The sequence below is a fragment of the Salvelinus alpinus genome, chromosome 10, assembly GCF_045679555.1.
Source record: "Salvelinus alpinus chromosome 10, SLU_Salpinus.1, whole genome shotgun sequence".
NCBI lineage: Eukaryota > Metazoa > Chordata > Actinopteri > Salmoniformes > Salmonidae > Salvelinus > Salvelinus alpinus.
The window spans coordinates 63,148,180-63,171,888 of NC_092095.1; the positions used below are offsets into that span (position 1 = coordinate 63,148,180).

General features: G+C 46.0%; 1 protein-coding gene and 1 long non-coding RNA gene across 3 annotated transcripts in view; one reads left to right on the forward strand and one right to left on the reverse strand.

Annotated features, from left to right (window-relative positions):
* The first annotated feature begins 4,150 nt into the window (after positions 1 to 4,150).
* On the forward strand, positions 4,151 to 7,062 carry LOC139532550 (uncharacterized). Its single transcript, XR_011666614.1, has 2 exons — positions 4,151 to 5,242; positions 5,738 to 7,062. It is a non-coding gene; the product is annotated as an uncharacterized lncRNA (long non-coding RNA).
* Positions 7,063 to 21,496: 14,434 nt separating this feature from the next.
* The window catches only part of LOC139532552 (transmembrane protein 131-like), a 31,359-nt gene continuing 29,146 nt past the window's right edge, over positions 21,497 to 23,709 (reverse strand). For both annotated transcript variants that reach the window (XM_071330311.1, XM_071330310.1), the window contains exons 34-35: positions 23,363 to 23,523; positions 21,497 to 22,588 (exon numbers count right to left, since the gene is read on the reverse strand). In XM_071330311.1, coding sequence (XP_071186412.1) covers positions 22,298 to 22,588; positions 23,363 to 23,523 — 452 coding nt within the window. In that variant the 3' untranslated portion in view covers positions 21,497 to 22,297. The remainder of the gene's footprint in view (positions 22,589 to 23,362; positions 23,524 to 23,709) is intronic.

Below are 23,709 nucleotides of genomic sequence, written 5' to 3' on the forward strand. Positions count from 1 at the left end.
ACCACTCCCTTCCTATAAGTCCTTCAAATATAACTTGTATATACAATTCAGAGGAGTTTTAATTACAACTCGTTTCTCAAGCACTCATTTCGAAACCATTCATTTGATTTTAACAGAGGGATTTTTAGACTCAAATGCTATTTCAGAATCCCTGTTTTTATTCCTTCCAGTCCGTCACCCGATAGCTTGGTATTTAGTTGTTGTTGGTGGGGGCATTGCTCTGGTCTGGCGTCTGCAGGGATAAAGCCTTTATTGTGCCCTATAAGGAGGAGTTGGAAAATCCCTCAGGTCAATCTGCACTGGCCCGTAGCTGTCCCATTCTCCTTCAAACAAAAGCAGGGATTAGGAACTCAACACAAACCCTGTGATCAACAAGGAGTGAACTACCCAGAGCAGATCGGAGGGGTATACTACATCCTCCTCCCTCATGTGGTACCCTTCCTGCAGGCAAATCCTGACATGACCCTCCAGCATGACAATGCCACCAGCCATACTACTCGTTCTGTGCATGATTTCCTGCAAGACAGGAATGTCAGTGTTCTGCCATGGCCAGCGTAAATGCCTGGATCTCTATCCCATTGAGCACGTCTGGGACCTGTTGGATCGGAGGGTGAGGGCTAGGGCCAGGGCCATTCCCCCCAGAAATGTCCGGGAACTTGCAGGTGCCTTGGTGGAAGAGTGGGGTAACATCTCACAGCAAGAACTGGCAAATCTGGTGCAGTCCAAGAGGAGGAGATGCACTGCAGTACTTAATGCAGCTGGTACACCAGATACTGACTGTTACTTTTGATTTTGACCCCCCCTTTGTTCAGGGACACATTATTCCATTTCTGTTAGTCACATGTCTGTGGAACTTGTTCAGTTTATGTCTCAGTTGTTGAATCTTATGTTCATACAAATATTTACACATGTTAAGTTTGCTGAAAATAAACACAGTTGACAGTGTGAGGACGTTTCTTTTTTTGCAGAGTTTATATACAAATATTTTTTAAATATACTTTCCTTTATTAATCCCCACTAACCCTACCACCCCTCCCCTAATCGGAGTAAACTAATGAATAACAACACTTAGGCTTCTACTTCCAGCTTATGCAAACTATATACATTTTACAGACACAATCTATTTTACAATAGTTATATTTTGTTCTTAGTTCTACCCTCAACGTCATCTATTTCTGATGTCCATCCAGTTTGATTTCTATTTGCCATACATTTTTTACTGTTATGTTTAACATAAGTTCTGAATCTATATACATTTTACAGACACAGTATATTTTACATGTTATCTTGTTATTAGTCCCACCCTCCAGCTCCATTCAACCCCTCCCATCTATCTCTTAACACCATCCATATTGGATATATATTTGCCATATATGTTTCAACTGTGCTGTGATGTTTCACATTCTCAGAGTTTCTCCAGATTGTAAATTAGAGATAGCATTTTTTGCTAAAAGTATTATATTATTGATCAATTGACTATGTGTAATGAACACGAAGGGAGACGGAGCTGGTTTCAAGCGCAGGGCGCAGCAGGTATTTATTGTAAAGGACCACAGGAGGAGGCAGGTAGCTGGGGCCAGGGGCAGGCAGAAGGTCATACACAGGGGGTCCAAAAAGGCAACAGTACAGGCAGGGAAAGGGCTAGTAACTTTGTCCGGGAGATCAGGCAATAGGTTGATAACAGGAAATCCGATAGGCTAAAGTACAGGCAGGGAATAGGCAAAAGGCATCGTTAGTGAGGCAGGCAAAAACTATCATACACGGGAGGAGTAAATTACGGGAAACCCAGCGCTTCGAACCGCCGTGTATCACAAAACAAACAATACCTCACGATGATGGGGTGCAAAGAACTGAACTAAATAGGTGTGATAATGACATACAGGTGTGTGAACAGGTGATCAGAATTCAGGTGATTGGTATCTGGAGAGTGAGTGGCGTTCAGGGGACCTACGTGTTTGAGAGTGTGAGTTGGAAGCAGACGTTACGCTATGACTTTTCAAATCACCCAGTAGTGTTGTCTGCAGAGTTAGCTCCAGGTAAATGTTGCAATTCTTTAGCCATTCCTGGACCTGTGACCAAAAACAAGCTACGTATGGACAGTACCAAAATAAATGATCTAATGACTCTGCCTCCTCGCAGCAAAATCTGCAGAGCTGGGAAGGTTGTATCCCCCATATATATAACATTATATTGGTAGCAAGAATTTTGTATAATAATTTAAATATAAACATTTCTACGTTTTGAATACGGCGTCGTTTTGCGTATCAGATCATGAACCATGTGCCAAGGGATTGCAAAAATCCCTTTTGCAATCTATATGGCAGTTATTTTTTTGGTCCTTAAATGAAACTGGTATACTTTTTTATTTATCACAATTTTCTTTAACCAATTTAGTTTTTTAATGCAGAGCTGAAAGACAAGTTCCTTACTTTTTCCCCCTTCCACTTACATCTTCCATTTTTGCGGTAATGCTGCAATTCGGTTTGGTGGACAGAGGCTAGGTTTGGTGGATAGACAAGACAGGGAATCAAGATTGATGCAGCAGAGTTCTCATCGTGCTCTCTCTACAGTCCAGCATATTGGCAATTTGCGCTAGTAATATTCTATGACACAGCTCAGTGAGTTTGACAGCTTGTCCTGTACAGACTCTTCTTCTCAGAGATATTAGAGCGGAAAATACATCCTGCTAGTCTGTCTCCCTGCTGCTGGACGTTTCAAATAATGACCCATAAACGTCATATCTCAGGAAATGTCACAGATATAATCGTTAGACAATATAAAGGCAAACAAATGTTTCTCTGAAGGAACATCTGACAATATGCTGGATAGCTTTACCAATTGTGCCAGTAACCAAAAGGTTGTCGTTCTGCCCCTGAGCAAGGCAGTTAACCCACTGTTCCCCGGGCTCCGAAGACGTGGATGTCAATTAAGGCAGCCCCCCGCACCTCTCTGATTCAGAGGGGTTGGGCTAAATGCGGAAGACATTTCAGTTGAATGCATTCAGTTGTACAACTGACTAGGTATCCCCCTTTCCCAATTCACACATTGGGCACATACAGCTGCCTGCTTCAATCGGTAATGCAGCACCTCCCGAAACATAATCTAGTCTCTACTGGGATGGACTTATCTGATGATGTCATGAGGTATCTGATTAAGTTCAACATCTCCCACAGGTAATTTTAATGGTAATTTAGATTCCTTATAGGATGTTTCAAACCTTGTGATGTGGGCTCCAGCTTCAAGCCCACATTGACTTGAAGCACCTTGGCTCAGAGCAAAGCATCATAGATGGCAACCATAAGTGGGTAAATCCTGTGTGGAGATAATCACTGTATGACAAAAATAAATAATGGAAACGTATGTAGCTAGACATGGCTGCTACAAATCCAGCTCTCATAAATCCACTTGCAGCACAGCAGGGAAGGGCAGATACATTACATTAGACTCTGGTTGTGGATTAGTCTAGAAAAGGGCTTAAGCAACAGGCATGGGGAAAGTGAGAGGTTTCAGATGTGTTACAAAGAGATTTGGGAACTTGAAGGGTAATCTCTAAACCCAGAACCACATTTTGCGTCCATGCTAGCCAGCTACTCGATTTATGTCAAAAGATGGTAGACATAGCCCATATAGGTACACATAGCCCATATGGGACCAGGTAGGGCTCTTGTCAAAAGCAGTACACCAAATAGTAAGGAAGCGGGTGTCATTGGGATTTAAAAGTGGTGTCATATCACCAGATTTGGTTTCCCATTTCAACAGTGGATATTCAAATCTATGAACTGGTTCTCTTCTTTTCTCTGAAGCAAGTGGAACAGAAGACTGAGGGGAAGGAGACATCACACAGACTCATCCAAGATCCCAACGGAGCGGAGAGGTCAGCACTATTGACACAGACTCATCCAAGATCCCAACAGAGTGGAGAGGTCAGCACTATTGACACGGACTCATCCAAGATCCCAACGAAGCGGAGAGGTCAGCACTATTGACACAGACTCATCCAAGATCCCAACGGAGCAGAGAGGTTGTAGGAGTAAGTGCTTAGACATAGAGGCGGATATGACAATATAGAGTAAGGACAGGTGTACATTAGACCACAAACAGGAGGCGGACAGGAAACCAAAGATTAAACAGATAGTATAATGGCCGAAGCCATAAGTGCTTTAAAGTGCATAACTGCTTAGGGTAAAAAGGAGGAGGTGACACTTAAAGTGCATTCATGGAAAGAGCAGGATACCATTATAAAGATTAAATAGAGAGGAACAAACATAAGTGCTTAGGGTAAGATAGACATATATTAATTTTAGGACACGAGAGGGTCCTGCCACCATTGTAATCTAATCAAGAGCGGATACAGGCGTTATTGGGCGTAAACAAGCAGGAAGCCTGAAATGAAAGATAATGGTGGCAGATGACCTAAGGGAAGTAACTTAATTTACATGTAGGATGGACTCATATGCTATATGTGTATAAATACAGAGCCAGTGCTCTGGGAAAGTGTGTGTTCCGCGGACCATCCCGGCTACTGATATATTTGTATTAAAAGCCTATATTGAATTCACAAGTTCTTGTAAGAGTGTTATATTTCTGAAACGATTCTCCACGACAAGGTCAGTACTATTGACACAGACTCTTCCAATTTCCCAACGGAGCAGAGAGGTCAGCACTATTGACACAGACTCATCCAAGATCCCAACGAAGCGGAGAGGTCAGCACTATTGACAGACTCATCCAAGATCCCAACGAAGCGGAAAGGTCAGCACTATTGACACAGTCTCATCCAAGATCCCAACGGAGCAGAGAGGTCAGCACTATTGACACAGACTCATCCAAGATCCCAACGGAGCAGAGAGGTCAGCACTATTGACACAGACTCATCCAAGATCCCAACGGAGCAGAGAGGTCAGCACTATTGACAGACTCATCCAAGATCCCAACGGAGCAGAGAGGTCAGCACTATTGACAGACTCATCCAAGATCCCAACGGAGCAGAGGTCAGCACTATTGACCCAGACTCATCCAAGATCCCAACGGAGCAGAGAGGTCAGCACTATTGATACTGCAGCTCCTCTAATGCGCTGAGCATAAGCTGACCAATGATTTCACTTTGCTATTCTTAGAGCTGCTGCATTGTCCTCAATTCACACTGAGGAAAGTACAAGTGAGATAAAGGAATCATGCCTATCCTCTTGAGGATGGTTTCTTAAACCATGAGTGGACCCAAAGTGGGCCCTGGGCATCTGAGGTGTGTCGCGAGTTACAGGAATAATCTATAATCACACACTATTTGTATATCTCTTCTTAATTTAGGTCATTGGAGAACGATTAGGGTCACAGGGGACGGTCATTTTGGGTCACAAGTTTAAAAAGTTTAGAAACCCCTGCTCTAGTGTTGTAATAGTAACCTATTCGAACAGATAGTAAATTGACAGAGGAAGTAGGCCTTAGCCCCTCTGCATCCCCACTCATATGGCATCATATCATATCCCTTTAATCAAACACAGGATACAGTGTCCAATGCACATCCAGTGATCTAAATATGCTCAGCATGAGGACAGGAGCACCAGAACTATTTTTGTAAGAAATTATTCCCTGGTATCCCAGCTGCTGCTAAGCTTTACAGTACTGGATCAACAAAGAGATGTCTCCCTGCCACTGCCACTCCCTACCGCCAGCATCCCTAGTCCACCTTCATGTGTCCTTCCTCTCCTCTGCTACTTCCTCCTCCCATCTCATTCAGCGTTGCTGCGGTGATGTCGTCATTCCCTGCTCCAGCCGAGCCAGAGATTTTGTCCTGAGCTCTCCAAGAGCTGCAGCAGCCATCACATGGGCCTCACCACTGCATCACCCCCCCCCCCTGCCGCAGGTAGCTCAGGTTGCTAGGAGACGCTTTCCCTGGCTGCCTAGCAACAGATAAACATTGTGTTTCTTCCTCTGATGGATGAGGCAGGACTGCTTTAACACCTTCACTTTGGCTGCTCACCCACCCTCTGGACAGTGCAGTGGGACTCTGGGCAGCGACGTGGGACTCTGAACAGCAAGTCCATAATGACACTTTTGGTAATTTAGAATGATGATAATGGACTTAATTTACAGGACATCAAACTGTCTGTTCAAGCTCGGTACTTAATGTAATTTCCAATTGAAAATAACTTTAAAAAGTAGAAGTGACATTCAATTTAATGGGAGGTAATCAAAAAAATATAAAAAGTTTAATTAAATGTAACCATGTTTGAACTTCCAGGAAACGTTCTGTTAAAGGAATGAAATACTAAGAAAATAGTTGTTTTTTTGTAAAATTCCTTAAATGTGCTGACAATGTTGCAGAACCAAGCAACTGTCCTGCACCATTCCCAGGAAGTTGTTAGGTTGTTTACAAAATAATAATTACAAAGTAATGTATTCCGAAATGTGACTTAGTTGGAGTCAGAAACATACTAAAGTACTGTTGTGTGTGTGTGTGTAGGCACGTCAAGAGAACTCTGTAGATCTAGTGGCTTGATGAGTCCTAGTGGCTGGGGCAGCAGAGCAGAGAGCCCATTAAAAGTGAACAGCCCTTAAACAAACAGACTACTCATCCATCCCACAGAATATGAGGAGAACCACACACACTGAAGCCTTCAGTGTACTGCCACACACCCCCACAGGTCAAGCTGGATATCAGGGAAGAGTAGAGCACTTACCTCGTCCTCTCCAGACAGAGATGGTACCCAGCCACTGAGACCTTCTATAAATAAACTCTGCTGAAGAGCTGTGTGAGTCAAATACACCCGCTGGGCAGAAGTGGAAGCACTGTGTAGCTCTTCAACTTTCCACCAAAACTTTGTTGAGTTGAGGTGCTGAGTTCTGCTCTGATCTTTCTAAGACCTTTCCAAAGCTTTGCATCTAGAAGCTCGCAAACATACCGGCCTTCAATTTGAATTTTCTGCTTCAAGTTTGGTATTTCTTTAGCTGATAAGCAATAGCTTTGAACAGACAATGATTGTGTTCCAGACACTAATCTATGTATCTATAGTTCAAGTAATGCAGCAGCAATTATTAAAATGATTACAAAATCCAACATTATCACAGCCTCTAGACGTTTCTACTAAACAGCTCAATGACAGCCCATAACCATCACATATATGACCCCAGTGACCTGTGTGTGTGTGTACCTTGCCTGCCACTGCACTGTGACAGACACCACCCAGCTGCTGTAGCTTTAAAGTTCATAGGAGACAGATCTCATCAGAAGAGAACAGAACGGTGGCGGCCTGGCAGGACGGGGTCATGTGTTTAGCACACACACACACTACACACACACACACACACTCCACAAACACTGTCCTGTCTCCTCAGTGTCTCGCGGTCATAGCTATACACTGGATTTGGGATTTCACAGGTCGCTGGCCTCGTGGTATGCTCCGAGGCGGGGGGGGGGGGGATCAGGTCCCAGGGATTTGGAACAATCCGAAGGGGACGTGGGTCAAAAAAACTCTGTGGCTTTAGCACGTGAGTGACGCACATCGGCACACACACAGAATAACAATAGGATATTCTGGGCCAGTAGTGACATAACTACGGTATGCTGTGCTGTGCTGTTGATTGGGAGCTAACATAATGAGAACATCTCTAATGTCTTGTATGCATCAGAGTATCCCAATCAGAGTAAAATCACCTTAGCATCATATTATATACAGTGGGATCACAGGACCAATTAACAGAGAGCAATAAGAACACAGGACCAATAAACAGAGAGCTATAAGAACACAGAACCAATAAACAGAGAGCTATAAGAACACAGGACCAACTAACAGAGAGCAATAAGAACACAGGACCAACTAACAGAGAGCACTAAGAACACAGTACCAACTAACAGAGCACTATAAAAACACAGGACCAACTAACAGAGAGCAATAAGAACACAGGACCAACTAACAGAGATCAATAAGAACACAGGACCAACTAACAGAGAGCAATAAGAACACAGGACCAACTAACAGAGAGCAATAAGAACACAGGACCAACTAACAGAGAGCAATAAGAACACAGGACCAACTAACAGAGAGCTATAAGAACACAGGACCAACTAACAGAGAGCTATAAGAACACAGGACCAATAAACAGAAAGCAATAAGAACACAGGACCAACTAACAGAGAGCTATAAGAACACAGGACCAATAAACAGAAAGCAATAAGAACACAGGACCAACTAACAGAGAGCAATAAGAACACAGGACCAACTAACAGAGATCAGTAAGAACACAGGACCAACTAACAGAGAGCAATAAGAACACAGGACCAACTAACAGAGAGCTATAAGAACACAGGACCAACTAACAGAGAGCTATAAGAACACAGGACCAACTAACAGAGAGCTATAAGAACACAGGACCAAGTAGCCTGTGATACGTTCAAATTCCTCTAATATATTTCCAGCACACACACACACACACACACACGTGTTAACAGTACAGACACACATACAAGACAGACATTGTCTTAAACACACATGATTACTCAGCACTTCCTTTAGATGTCGTTTTTCTGCCGGCTCATAATCACACTGATTTCACAGCAAAAGCTTTGGGGCAGCACTTTGCCTTTCCTGCTCTGGCTAGCGTTGTGTAACCGTACTGCAAAGTCACTGCAATGTCGCAGGGAAATGCTGATGCCAGTAGCCTACCTCTCTTCCTCTCTCTCTCGCAGAATTCTTGAAACACACAACCTCCGGGCTGAACGCAACTGTCAGTCATTCAACAAGGAGAGAGAGAAGAGAGAACATGGCTCTGATGTGATCTCAGAGATCCGGGACCTTTCCCGAGTCCTCTTTCAGGAACAGTGTGCTGAAAACTCAGACAGGTAAATGACAAAGATATGAACTCTGCATGGTCCGTCAGTGCCTAGTGCTGGTCGACTCTGCACCGCTCATAGATCATTCAGTACAGTTAAGGGAAGTAGAGGTGACCTCTGGGCATCGGGTGACACTTCCCTGCTTTCCCAGCTCTGTACCCACCTCACCTCAGCAGATTCCTTGGAAATATGTTCTAGGCATGATTCCCCTAACATATGTTCTAGGCATGATTCCCCTAACATATGTTCTAGGCATGATTCCCCTAACATATGAGAGAGGCATGATTCCCCTAACACTATCATAGGTGTCGGATCCAGAACCACTCACCAGTAATGTAAAAAATGAGAGAAGAGAGAGAGAGAGAGCTTTTTGACCTTGACTTGTAATGAGCAGTGTTGATGAAACAGCAAACAGCAAAGAGGATGGATGCTCCTTTAAGACTCAATGACCTCCGACGTGTCTAGAGAAAGAGGGTATGTGAGGTAGCGCTTCCTCTGGTTCATTATGTTCAGATCTACATCGTCTACGGAACTCAGATACCCTTCCTTAACGCTTTGATTATCAGGAACTCAGATACCCTTCCTTAACGCTTTGATTATCAGGAACTCCTATATTTAAGCATCACTAAAAGTGGGTCATTCACAACCTGCTGTATCCAATAAAAGATGAGTAATAATTACTCAATTTCACTTCCCATCAAACTATTTAACTGCTATTGTATGATACCACCTTACAAGCATGATAACTGACTTCCAAGTTACAACTACAATCAGCACTTTTCATGTTAAGCTTGACTAAGTAGATCTAGTGCTGATAAATTCCTCACAACACAGCACATTTAGTCAACCGTGGAACGACAATGAAAGAGGAATGCACCATTATATGAATAGCACAGAGGATCAGTTATCTTTAAACATGACTGTAGCTTGTCCATAGTAACAGGTTATGCTAGGAACTACAGTATGTTCATTGATTATATTACTCTACTAATCTTGTGCTGTTCATCATTAACATTTAAACTCTATACTGCTAACCACCATTAAAAAAAGAGGTGTGCTTGCTTTAAGATAACAATCTCCAAGTTAAGGATAGATGGATTCGGGCTATTTACTGAACATGCAAGATGGGAGAATTTAAACAACAACAGTCTCCCAAGGGAGGCGGAGTTAAAAAGCTTTCTATTGTCTAACATGATTAAATACCCTGTTCCCACTCTCTCCCACCCTCTCTCCTTCTCCATGCCAAGGAGTTTCTTTGAACACAAGTCCTTCCTTTCCACATCACTGTCTGCAAAGGCTGCAGTCTCTAGACGTCTGTGAAATGTACATTGAGTGGGCTGGTGCTGCCACCATCTGTTTCCAGCTATTAACTGAGGTGAACTCCGCAGCCACGGGAGTGTTGCCATGAACTCTCTGTCTGCCAGTTCAGTGAGAGGCTGAGCTGAAGGAGTGAAAGAGGGGGACTTGAGGACGAGAGAGAATCTATGTGAGATAATCCATGGCTGAGTAAGGATCATGTCTGAGCTGTAATGTCTTCCTCCCTTTGTAATAATCTCTGATGGATGAAATCAAGAATCCTCCTGAATCCTGGTGCAGAGCTTTATTTAAACAATCCTGTCATGTCCGATCTCTGAACGCATCAACAAAAGAGGTAGAGAAGGAAGGATGCATCCCATCCCACATAGTGATTACCCAGGGCAGGCAGGGCAGAGGAGAGAGGTACAGGCAGGGCAGAGGAGAGAGGTGCAGGCAGGGCAGAGGAGAGAGGTGCTGGCAGGGCAGAGGAGAGAGGTGCAGGCAGGGCAGAGGAGAGAGGTGCAGGCAGGGCAGAGGAGAGAGGTGCATGCAGGGCAGAGGAGAGAGGTGCAGGCAGGGCAGAGGAGAGAGGTGCAGGCAGGGCAGAGGAGAGAGGTGCAGGCAGGGCAGAGGAGAGAGGTGCAGGCAGGGCAGAGGAGAGAGGTGCTGGCAGGGCAGAGGAGAGAGGTGCAGGCAGGGCAGAGGAGAGAGGTGCTGGCAGGGCAGAGGAGAGAGGGGCAGGCAGGGCAGAGGAGAGAGGGGCAGGCAGGGCAGAGGAGAGAGGTGCTGGCAGGGCAGAGGAGAGAGGTGCTGGCAGGGCAGAGGAGAGAGGGGCAGGCAGGGCAGAGGAGAGAGGTGCTGGCAGGGCAGAGGAGAGAGGGGCAGGCAGGGCAGAGGAGAGAGGTGCAGGCAGGGCAGAGGAGAGAGGTGCTGGCAGGGCAGAGGGGAGAGGTGCAGGCAGGGCAGAGGAGAGAGGGGCAGGCAGGGCAGAGGAGAGAGGGGCAGGCAGGGCAGAGGAGAGAGGGGCAGGCAGGGCAGAGGAGAGAGGTGCAGGCAGGGCAGAGGAGAGAGGTGCAGGCAGGGCAGAGGAGAGAGGGGCAGAGGAGAGAGGGGCAGGCAGGGCAGAGGAGAGAGGGGCAGGCAGGGCAGAGGAGAGAGGGGCAGGCAGGGCAGAGGAGAGAGGTGCAGGCAGGGCAGAGGAGAGAGGTGCAGGCAGGGCAGAGGAGAGGGGTGCTGGCAGGGCAGAGGAGAGAGGTGCAGGCAGGGCAGAGGAGAGAGGGGCAGAGGAGAGAGGGGCAGGCAGGGCAGAGGAGAGAGGGGCAGGCAGGGCAGAGGAGAGAGGGGCAGGCAGGGCAGAGGAGAGAGGTGCAGGCAGGGCAGAGGAGAGAGGTGCAGGCAGGGCAGAGGAGAGGGGTGCTGGCAGGGCAGAGGAGAGAGGTGCTGGCAGGGCAGAGGAGAGAGGTGCTGGCAGGGCAGAGGAGAGAGGTGCAGGCAGGGCAGAGGAGAGAGGTGCAGGCAGGGCAGAGGAGAGAGGTGCAGGCAGGGCAGAGGAGAGAGGTGCAGGCAGGGCAGAGGAGAGAGGGGCAGAGGAGAGAGGGGCAGGCAGGGCAGAGGAGAGAGGGGCAGGCAGGGCAGAGGAGAGAGGGGCAGGCAGGGCAGAGGAGAGAGGTGCAGGCAGGGCAGAGGAGAGAGGTGCAGGCAGGGCAGAGGAGAGGGGTGCTGGCAGGGCAGAGGAGAGAGGTGCAGGCAGGGCAGAGGAGAGAGGGGCAGAGGAGAGAGGGGCAGGCAGGGCAGAGGAGAGAGGGGCAGGCAGGGCAGAGGAGAGAGGGGCAGGCAGGGCAGAGGAGAGAGGTGCCGGCAGGGCAGAGGAGAGAGGTGCAGGCAGGGCAGAGGAGAGGGGTGCTGGCAGGGCAGAGGAGAGAGGTGCTGGCAGGGCAGAGGAGAGAGGTGCTGGCAGGGCAGAGGAGAGAGGTGCAGGCAGGGCAGAGGAGAGAGGTGCAGGCAGGGCAGAGGAGAGAGGTGCAGGCAGGGCAGAGGAGAGAGGTGCAGGCAGGGCAGAGGAGAGAGGTGCTGGCAGGACTGTTTAGTATACACAGCAGTGGTGTAAGCAACACTCTCAGACACAGTGACTCATCATCGAGATAAGACGCACCAGTGCTTCCAGACCTACAGCCTCTCAGAGACATACAGCTCCTCTCAGACATACAGCTCCTCTCAGAGACATACAGCTCCTCTCAGAGACATACAGCTCCTCTCTCAGAGACATACAGCTCCTCTCTCAGAGACATACAGCTCCTCTCTCAGAGACATACAGCTCCTCTCAGAGACATACAGCTCCTCTCAGAGACATACAGCTCCTCTCAGAGACATACAGCTCCTCTCAGACATACAGCTCCTCTCAGACATACAGCTCCTCTCAGACATACAGCTCCTCTCAGACATACAGCTCCTCTCAGAGACATACAGCTCCTCTCAGAGACATACAGCTCCTCTCAGAGACATACAGCTCCTCTCAGAGACATACAGCTCCTCTCTGAGACATACAGCTCCTCTCAGACATACAGCTCCTCTCTGACACACAGCTCCTCTCTGACACACAGCTCCTCTCAGACACACAGCTCCTCTCAGACATACAGCTCCTCTCAGACATACAGCTCCTCTCAGACATACAGCTCCTCTCAGAGACATACAGCTCCTCTCAGAGACATACAGCTCCTCTCAGAGACATACAGCTCCTCTCAGACATACAGCTCCTCTCAGACATACAGCTCCTCTCAGACATACAGCTCCTCTCAGAGACATACAGCTCCTCTCAGAGACATACAGCTCCTCTCAGAGACATACAGCTCCTCTCAGAGACATACAGCTCCTCTCAGAGACATACAGCTCCTCTCAGAGACATACAGCTCCTCTCAGAGACATACAGCTCCTCTCAGAGACATACAGCTCCTCTCAGAGACATACAGCTCCTCTCAGACATACAGCTCCTCTCTGAGACACACAGCTCCTCTCTGAGACACACAGCTCCTCTCTGAGACACACAGCTCCTCTCAGACATACAGCTCCTCTCAGACATACAGCTCCTCTCAGACATACAGCTCCTCTCAGAGACATACAGCTCCTCTCAGAGACATACAGCTCCTCTCAGAGACCTACAGCTCCTCTCTCAGAGACATACAGCTCCTCTCAGAGACATACAGCTCCTCTCAGAGACATACAGCTCCTCTCAGAGACATACAGCTCCTCTCTGACACACAGCTCCTCTCTGACACACAGCTCCTCTCTGAGACACACAGCTCCTCTCTGAGACATACAGCTCCTCTCAGACATACAGCTCCTCTTAGACATACAGCTCCTCTCAGAGACATACAGCTCCTCTCAGAGACATACAGCTCCTCTCAGACATACAGCTCCTCTCAGACATACAGCTCCTCTGAGACATACAGCTCCTCTGAGACATACAGCTCCTCTCAGACACACAGCTCCTCTCTGAGACACACAGCTCCTCTCTGAGACATACAGCTCCTCTCAGACATACAGCTCCTCTTAGACATACAGCTCCTCTCAGAGACATACAGCTCCTCTGAGACATACAGCTCCTCTCAGACATACAGCTCCTCTCAGACATACAGCTCCTCTCAGAGACATACAGCTCCTCTCAGACACACAGCTCCTCTCAGACACACAGCTCCTCTCAGACATACAGCTCCTCTCAGACATACAGCTCCTCTCAGAGACATACAGCTCCTCTCAGACATACAGCTCCTCTCAGACATACAGCTCCTCTCAGAGACATACAGCTCCTCTCAGAGACATACAGCTCCTCTCAGAGACATACAGCTCCTCTCAGAGACATACAGCTCCTCTCAGAGACATACAGCTCCTCTCAGACATACAGCTCCTCTCAGAGACATACAGCTCTTCTCAGAGACATACAGCTCTTCTCAGAGACATACAGCTCCTCTCAGAGACATACAGCTCCTCTCAGAGACATACAGCTCCTCTCAGAGACACACAGCTCCTCTCTGAGACACACAGCTCCTCTCTGAGACATAGTCTCTCAGAGCCTCTCTCAAAGTACAACGAATAGCACTGCACACTGACTTCCAAGGCAGTCACGACTTACTATAGCTGCACGTCCCTGAATATCCAGTACCCACCCTCACACGCACACTCTCACACGCACAGATTCTAGCTCAAACCTGACAGTCAGCAGCAGTACAAAGGAGCAGAACGGGTAATTACATCACAGGTTGGTGGCACCTTAATTAGGAAGACGGGCTTATGGTAAAGGCTGGAGCAGAATAGGTGGAATGGTATCAAATACATCAAACGCATGGTTCCATTCACTCCTTTCCAGACATTATTATGAGCCGTCCTCGTTCGTACTGAATGACATGGAGCAGCAGCACAATGCAGCAGCCACCACGATGCCTTCACTGCCTGACAGTCTTGACCTTCACGGCTAACAGGACGGGTGATTGATAAAGCCAAGACAATTAGCATCCCCGTATCAGGCTAATGAGCTTGTTACCTTACAGCACAGCACAGGTAACCTGCTGTTGGGGTTCAATAATCACTTATTCTTGTGCGTCCCAAACGGCACACAGCCAATTCCCCTATTCCCTATTCTCTGGTCAATAGTGTACTATATAGGGCTCTGGTCAATAGTGTACTATATAGGACTCTGGTCAATAGTGTACTATATAGGGCTCTGGTCAATAGTGTACTATATAGGGCTCTGGTCAATAGTGTACTATATAGGACTCTGGTCAATAGTGTACTATATAGGGCTCTGGTCAATAGTGTACTATATAGGGCTCTGGTCAATAGTTTACTATATAGGGCTCTGGTCAATAGTGTACTATAGAAGGCTCTGGTCAATAGGGTACTATATAGGGAGTAGGGTGCCATTTGGGATGCAGACACAGCCTTCTAGAAGAACAGCATCAGATCCTCCATAGCATATTGTATCTGTTGTATAATTTGGCAATAAAGCCAGAGGGGGTGTGGTATATGACCAATATATCATAGCTAAGGGCTGTTCTTGTGTGTGACGCATCGCGTAGTGCCTGGACACAGCCCTTAGCTGTGGTATATTGGCCATATATCAAACTCCTGAGGTGCCTTATTGCTAACGTAATTAGAGCAGCAAAATAATTGTTTTTTATTTATTTAACCCTTATTTTACCCGCTAAGTTGACTGAGAACATTGTCATTTACAGCAACAACCTGGGGAATAGTTACAGGGGAGAGGAGAGGAGATTAATGAGCCAATTGGAAGCTGGGGATGATTAGGTGACCATGACAGTATGAGAGCCAGATTGGGAATTTAGCCAGGACACCAGGGTTACCACCCCTACTCTTACAATAAGTGCCATGGGATCTTTAGTGACCACAGAAAGTCAGGACGGACACCTGTTTAACATCCCATCCAAAAGACAGCACACTACACAGGGCAATGTCCCCAATCACTGCCCTGGGGAAATGGGATATTTTTTTAGACCAGAGGAAAGGGTGCCTCGATCTGCCCACTTCCAGCAGTATGCGGTCTCCCATCCAAGGACCGACCAAGACAAACGCTTCTTCGCTTCAGAAGCAAGCCAGCAGTGGGATGCACGGTGGTAGGCTCATACCCGTGGTATACAGTCTGATATACCACAGCTTTCAGCCAATCAGCATTCAGGGCTCGAACCACCCAGTTCATAAGGCTGGATATGATTCAGAGCACCATTTCTGAACCAGCTAAATAATCCTCAACAACTTCAACCCTTTCAGAAATGACAGTTCAGTTTGTCCCCCACTGTATCATAGCCATGTCCTCCACACACAGCCACGATGAGGTCATCTCCCAGAGCTTATCTATTGTCAGCAGCCATTGCTCCTGCGATGGAGCAGGAACAAGGTTGTGTTCAGTAGGGTTGGGTTTTAAAATGGGTTAAAGGGATAATTCTGAATTTTGCAAATGAGGCCATTTATCTAGTTCCCCAGAGTCAGATGAACATGTTTATGTCTCTGTGTCCAGTATGAAGGAAGTTAGAGGTCATGTATTTTAGTGAGCCATGCTAAGTAGCGTTAGTGCAATGACTGGTAGTCTATGGGTATCTGTTAAGATTCAGGGTCGTGTTCAAAAACATGGGTTAAGATTCAGGCTTGTGTTGAAAACATTTTACAACAGTACAGGTAGAACCTCTCCGTTTCATAACGTTTTTCTCTCTACTGAAGAGGATCCATGCATAAGGGTGGTAGGTAATGAGATGAGGGGGATCCCATTACAGAGGCCTCAGATGTAACAATAGGCTCATCCACACCCCATTACAGAGACCTATCAGACCTAATGCTAGGCTAATCTACACCCCATTACAGAGGCCTATCAGACGTAACAATAGGCTCATCCACACCCCATTACAGAGGCCTATCAGACGTAACAATAGGCTCATCCACACCCTATTACAGAGGCCTATCAGACATAACGCTAGGCTAATCTACACCCTATTCCAGAGGCCTATCAGACCTTAGGCTAGGCTAATCTACACCCTATTACAGAGGCCTATCAGTCGTAACAATAGGCTCATCCACACCCCATTACAGAGGCCTATCAGACGTAACAATAGGCTCATCCACACCCATTACAGAGGCCTATCAGACCTAATGCTAGGCTAATCTACACCCAAGGAGATGGATCATCTGGCTCATCCCACATTTAACAGTCCATTGTGTGGCTATAACAGAACGACATCACACTGTAACTGGGCTCCAATCACCGATCAAGTACAAGTGCGCCATTGCACTTTTCTTAAATAATTCCCTATTTTTTTAAGAATAAGTTAACTTTTGTTCTCCACGCCAATCCAACCAATTTTATTTTTATGTTTCTATTATAATTGAGAAAATAGAGACACATTATTGGCACCATGGAGCTAGTACTTGGTTGCGCGGCCTTTGGCCAAGAGAACTGCCAACAAATACTTCTTGTAGCCATCAATGAGCTTGCTGCACCTTTCTACTGGCAATTTGGTCCACCCTTCAGTAGCAAACTGCTCTAATGCTTAAATGCTTGAGGGGTGCCCTCCACCAAGTGCTGTTTTCACCTCTCGCCATAGGTTTTGGATGAGATTCATATGTAGTATCTACTGGTCACTCCAGAACAGTCCAGTATCTCTTCTTGAACCATTCCAGGATACTTTTGATGCATGTTTGGGGTTGTTGTCCTGCTGGAAGACCCACAACCTTCAACAGAGACAGAGATTGAAACCCACTTAAACAATCCTAAATCCTGAGGGAAAATGTATTTGGCAATACAAATCAGTACTGTGTTTACAGATGACCAAATGAAGCATTCAATGAAAAGAACACCCTCCCTACAAATCAGACGGGGGAGGTTTGATAACGCTGCGAGGTTGCTTTACTGCTCCTGCTACTGGGGGGGCCTTGAACGTGCGCAAGCATCATGAAATCAGCAGATTAGTAGGTGTTTTGGAGTCCAATGTTCAACCCAGTGTCCAAAAATGGGGTCTCCATTGAAGATTGTGGGTCTTCCAGCAGGACTACGACCCCACACGTGCATCACGTTTTTTTTGCATTTCAACTTCATTTAGAAGTAGGAATTATTTCAACTGCAACGGTATATATATATATATTCTCATTTAAACCGTTTCAGTTTTATAAACAGCAGCAAACAAACTCAGCAAAAAAAGAAAGTCTTCTCACTGTCAACTGCGTTTAAGGCAAACTTACATTTTTTAAATATTTGTATGAACATAAGATTCAACAACTGAGACATAAACTGAACAAGTTCCACAGACATGTGACTAACAGAAATGGAATAATGCATCCCTGAACAAAGTGGAGTTCAAAATCAAAAGTAACAGTCAGCGCAGCTGGTGGCCACACCAGATACTAAGTACTGCAGTGCATCTCCTCCTCATGGACTGCACCAGATTTGCCAGTTCTTGCTGTGAAATGTTACCCCTCTCTTCCACCAAGGCACCTGCAAGTTCCCGGACATTTCTGGGGGGAATGGCCTTAGCGCTCACCCTCCGATCCAACAGGTCCCAGATGTGCTCAATGGGATTGAGATCCGGGCTCTTCGCTGGCCATGGCAGAACACTGACATTCCTGTCTTGCAGGAAATCATGCACAGAATGACCAGTATGGCTGGTGGCATCGTCATGCTGGAGGGTCATGTCAGGATGAACCTGCAGGAAGGGTACCACATGAGGGAGGAGGATGTCTTCCCTGTAACACACAGCATTGAGATTGCCTGCAATGACAACAAGCTCAGTCCGATGGTCTGGGGCGGTGTGTCACAGCATCATGACGGACCTTCCACCTCCAAATAGATCCCGCTCCAGAGTACAGGCCTCGGTGTAACGCTCATTCCTTCGACGATAAACGCGAATCCGACTATCACCCCTGGTCAGACAAATCCACGACTCGTCAGTGAAGAGCACTTTTTGCCAGTCCTGTCTGGTCCAGCGACGGTGGGTTTGTGCCCATAGGTGACATTGTTGCCAGTGATGTCTGGTGAGGACCTGCCTTACAACAGGACTACAAGCCCTCATCCAGCCTCTCTCAGCCTATTGCAGACAGTCTGAGCACTGATGGGAGGGATTGTGCGTTCCTGGTGTAACTCAGGCAGTTGTTGTTGCCATCCTGTACTTGTCCCACAGGTGTGATGTTCGGATGTACCGATCCTGTGCAGGTGTTGTTACACGTGGTCTGCCACCGCAAGGACGATCAGCTGTCCGTCCGGTCTTCCTGTCTTAGGCGTCTCACAGTGCAGACATTCCAATTTATTGCCCTGGCCACATCTGCAGTCCTATGGCATGTTCACGCAGATGAGCAGGGACCCTGGGCATCTTTCTTTTGGTGTTTTTTAGAGTCAGTAGAAAGGCCTCTTTAGTGTCCTAAGTTTTAATAACTGTGACCTTAATTGCCTACCGTCTGTAAGCTGTTAGTGTCTTAACGACCGTTCCACAGGTGCATGTTCATTAATTGTTTATGGTTCATTAAGACAAACATGGGAAACAATGTTTAAACCCTTTACAATGAAGATCTGTGAAGTTATTTGGATTTTTATTAATTATCTTTGAAAGACAGGGTCCTTAAAAAAAGGGTTGTTTCTTTTTTTGCCGAGTTCAGTACATTATGGATAAAATGGCAGCTGAAAGAACGTGTGGCGATGTACAGACTGGATGAACACTAAAAGAAATTACTCGTTATAGTGGAGATAATTAAGCAATAAGGCACGAGGGTGTGTGGTATATGGCCAATATACCACGGCTAAGGACTGTTCTTACACACTACGCAACGCGGCCATATAACACAAGCCCCCAAGGTGCCTTTCTGCTATCATAAACTGGTTACCAACGTAATTAGAGCACTAAAAATAAATGTTTTGTCATATCAGTGGTATACGGTCTGATATACCACGGCTGTCAGCCAATCAGCATTCAGGGCTCGGACAATCCAGTTTATAATACCTGGTATGTTACAGTCACTGATATCTGGATTATTCTCTAGACAGAGAACAGACATGTAAATAGAGACAGTCTCTCCATAGCCCTCAGTCCACCTAGAACCCTGACGTCTTGTCAACATCAGTTCTATAGAGAATCACTCTGGATGTATCTTGCCATACTGTTAATAAAGCAGTCCTCAATCGTAAGAAATACTAAGAGAATTAGGCTACACCCATTGCGGGGAACTTGTTTTATACACTACACAGTAGATCTGATTCTGCATGGGTAAGCATCATATCAGGTGCCTTGTCAGAGTAATATGATACAAGCAGTGGAGGAAGGGGAGGACCATCCTACTCAGTGAATTTCACAAAATATAAATAGTTAAACATTTAAAAAGTAAACCTTTTTAGATTAAACTAGAGTAAATATATTCACGTCACCAAAAATGTATTAAAACACAGTTTTGCAATGAAGGTTTACAGTAGCCTCAACAGCACTCTGTAGGGTAGCACCATGGTGTAGCCGGAGGACAGCTAGCCTCTGTCCTCCTCTGGGTACATTGACTTCAATACCTAGGAGGCTCATGGTTCTCACCCCCTTCCATAGACTTACACAGTAATATGACGACTTCCAGAGGATGTCCTCCAACCTAATCAGAGCTCTTGCCGCATGAACTGACATGTTGTCCAACCAATCAAAGGATCAGAGAATTAATGTAGTACTGAAAGCATAAACTACAGCTAGCTAGCACAGCAGTGCATAAAATGTAAGTAGTTGACTCAGAGGGAAAGACAATAGTTTGTTTTGAATAATGTATTTCTTAAATTAAGCATAAGCAACAGGGAGAAAGCTGACTATTGTCATTGTATTTTTTTCACTTAGCTAATGCAGCGAGCTAATTTAGCCTACTCAAACAGAGAGGAATGCTGATGTTAGCTTGCTGGCTAAGGCTATCCAACACTGGAACTCTTCCAAGTCAAGGTAAGCTTTCAGTTTTATAAATGTATTGCTAAGAGGGCCCGTCGGTGTAACTGCTAAACTGCTTGCTGTACACTGCTGGTTTACTAAAGCGTTAGTTATAGTAGCCATGTTGACCATGTTTGCGAATAGGGTGAAATTGACAACGATGTAGGCTGTGTGTAGTGGTTGTGGTATAAAGGTTTGGCTTGGAAGAAAAATAAATCTGCCTGGTGACAGACAGCTGCACTGAAGTCCACAAGCGAAGGGTAAAGGTGAGAGGAGGAGAGCATGTAGATTCAAGTAGGAATTATACAACAAGCAAAGTGATGATGCTGTTTGTATGTGGTTGCTATGAAAGTGAACTGTGTGTGCAGGTGATCAGGGGTGTATTCATTCCACCGATTGTAGAAAAATGTTTCTTAAACGGAAGCAAACGGAACAAAAACGGGGATAAACCTACCTGAATTTGACCAATAGAAACTCTTGCATGCAACTGTTTGAACTAATGATTACAACCTTGATCAGGCACCGACCGCCACCAGATACAAGCTGCATTCAATACAACCTGTCTATTCTGTAGTATATTATTATTCTATTCTAGAGCTGTGCTGCCACCTAGTGGAGCAGAGATGAAACAACTCAAAAAGGTGAGCTTGGAAGAGGGAGGAGCAGAGGAAGGGAGGTTAGACATTTACATTTTAGTCATTTAGCAGACGCTCTTAAATTGATTTACAGGAGCAAATTAGGGTTAAGTGCCTTGCTCAAGGGTGCAGACAGATTTTTCACGTAGTCGGCTTGGGGATTACTGGCCGAACGCTCTTAACCGCTAGGCTACCTGACGCCCTCAGCTATTGACTCAAGAAGTAGCATTGATTAGATAACAGGAGTTAAAAATGATTAAAAGGCATACATAATACCAAATAAATCACATTTTACACCATGATAACTGTCTCATATGTTTTATATGGAAGCTGTGACAAATGTCCCACATTTCCAACATGTCAGAAAGAGGGGAAGCTTTGTATCCACCAACATTTTTCAAACTGTTAAAAAAGGAAATGAAAACCCTCTCTTTTAACAGACTTTAAAACTTAGCGTGGTCATTAAAATAACTTAAAAAGCATCTCTCGCCAATATTGGCCATGAATGTTGTGAGTTGTTTGACAAATAAAATGTGTTGCAATGGCATTGAAACGTAAAGTCGTGGTCTTCTGATGCCACTGGCATTGACTTGACACAGCAGTCATGAAAATGACCATTTTCACCAAAAAAATCCCTTTACTGCCAGTCTTAACTGATTGTAACCCTTAAATAATAATAATCTCTAATGGAGCGATGATAAGGCTTAAACACTGTGCTTGATTCCAATAAGTAACTCTACTGTAATGCCAAAACAGCAGTACTAAATAATGAACAGAATATTATTTCTCAGGTTTTTCCTGATTGCATTTAGGTCCGTCACTGCTATCAAAAACATTACCGAGGATGTATTGAAAAAAGCAGCCGCATTTAACCATATTATGTCAGTCTGATAAGGATTCTTCTTTGATGAATCTTCTACTAATATTGTTTTGTTGATAAGTTTGCCAAGTCGTCATAGAAACAGACACATTCTGAGGACATAATTTGCTTAGAAATCCAATGTGTACATTATAATATGAATTTGGTGAAATTCAAAACCGGGGAAAATGCATTCTTCTTCTTCTCAGTCTATCAGTGGGAGGAGACCGCGGTGACATCCCCTTCAGCCGGTGCTGCTGTCCGATTGGTTGGGCCAGGGCTCCGAGCTTCGTCTACTGAAGGTGGGCCTCCACATGCTCCAGGGGTTGTAGGAGGGGCTCAGCTGCGTGGGGGAGGGCTTTGTTGGGGCAGGGAGCTGGGTTCCACTGTCAGTGCTACCCATCAGATCGGTCAGGGGGGAGGCAGAGGAAGCAGAGAAGGAGTGTAGGGGGGAGTCAGAGGGGGGGCTGGTGGACCAGATGGAGGGGCTGAATGGAGGGCTGGAGCCCCACATGCTACTGCTGCCCAGGATGGACTGGATGAGAGAGGAGAGAGAGGCTGACCGTTAGGGACCTGGACTACTAGTACAGTCTGATGTCTTTGTGGAACAGACGTTAAAAAAAGGTCCAATGCAGACGGTTTTATCTCAATATCAAATCATTTCTGGGTAACAATTAAACATACAGTGATTGTTTTAAATTAAAATGGTCAAAAAGACAAAATATCTTCTTAGCAAAGAGCAATTTCTCAAGGAAGAATTTAGCTGTGACTGTCTGGGAGTGGTCTGAGTAGGGAGGGGAAATTGTAAAATAAGTTGTTATTGGCAGAGAGGTTTAGAACTCTTTCTTATTGGTATATTAACTAATTTACCACATGGCGATGTCACCATGGAAGGCAAAAATTCCCTCCTACCAAAACAGGCTGAAATTTCAGGCCTTCTTTTCAAACAGCTTTACACAAAAAAAGCACATTAACATAATCTTCACAATTTCACAGTATTATTCCAACCTCAATGTGGAAACATCAATCAAAAATGTGATTTTCTGTTTTCACTAGGCCTTCAACTAAATGAAGAGTGTGACTCCAACACTGAAGACATTTCTGGTGCCCATGTAAACGTCCCAAATCATACCCTGTTTCACCTGGGAAATTGCCTGAGTCTCTCCTGACAGCCATCCTACACTATAGATACTTTCGTATTCCAATGTGGCTCTGGTCAAAAGTAGTGCACTACATGGGGAATACTGTAGGGTGTCAGGAGAGACGCAGGCCATTTTACATAAGTATGGAGCAGTGAAAGAGGTCTTACCGTGGTGGGGGTAGCAGGGGAGCTGGAGCTGGGCTGGATGGGCCAGGGCTGTAGAGGCTGCAGGGACTCGTTTGGCCAGACGGACGGGGTGGTATGTCTGAACTCAGGCCAACTCTGCTGGGGCTCCATAGCACTCCTCCCCGAGGTCATCCCACTGAACACTACACAGCACAGTCAAACGTCAACTGCTTTCCATATACAGTGAGTGTACAAAACATTAGGAACACCTTCCTAATATTGAGTTGCACCCCCTTTTGCCTTCTGAAGAGCCTTAATTCGTCGGGGCATGGACTACATGGTGTTGAAAGCGTTCCACAGGGGTCCTGGCCCATGTTGAATACAATGCT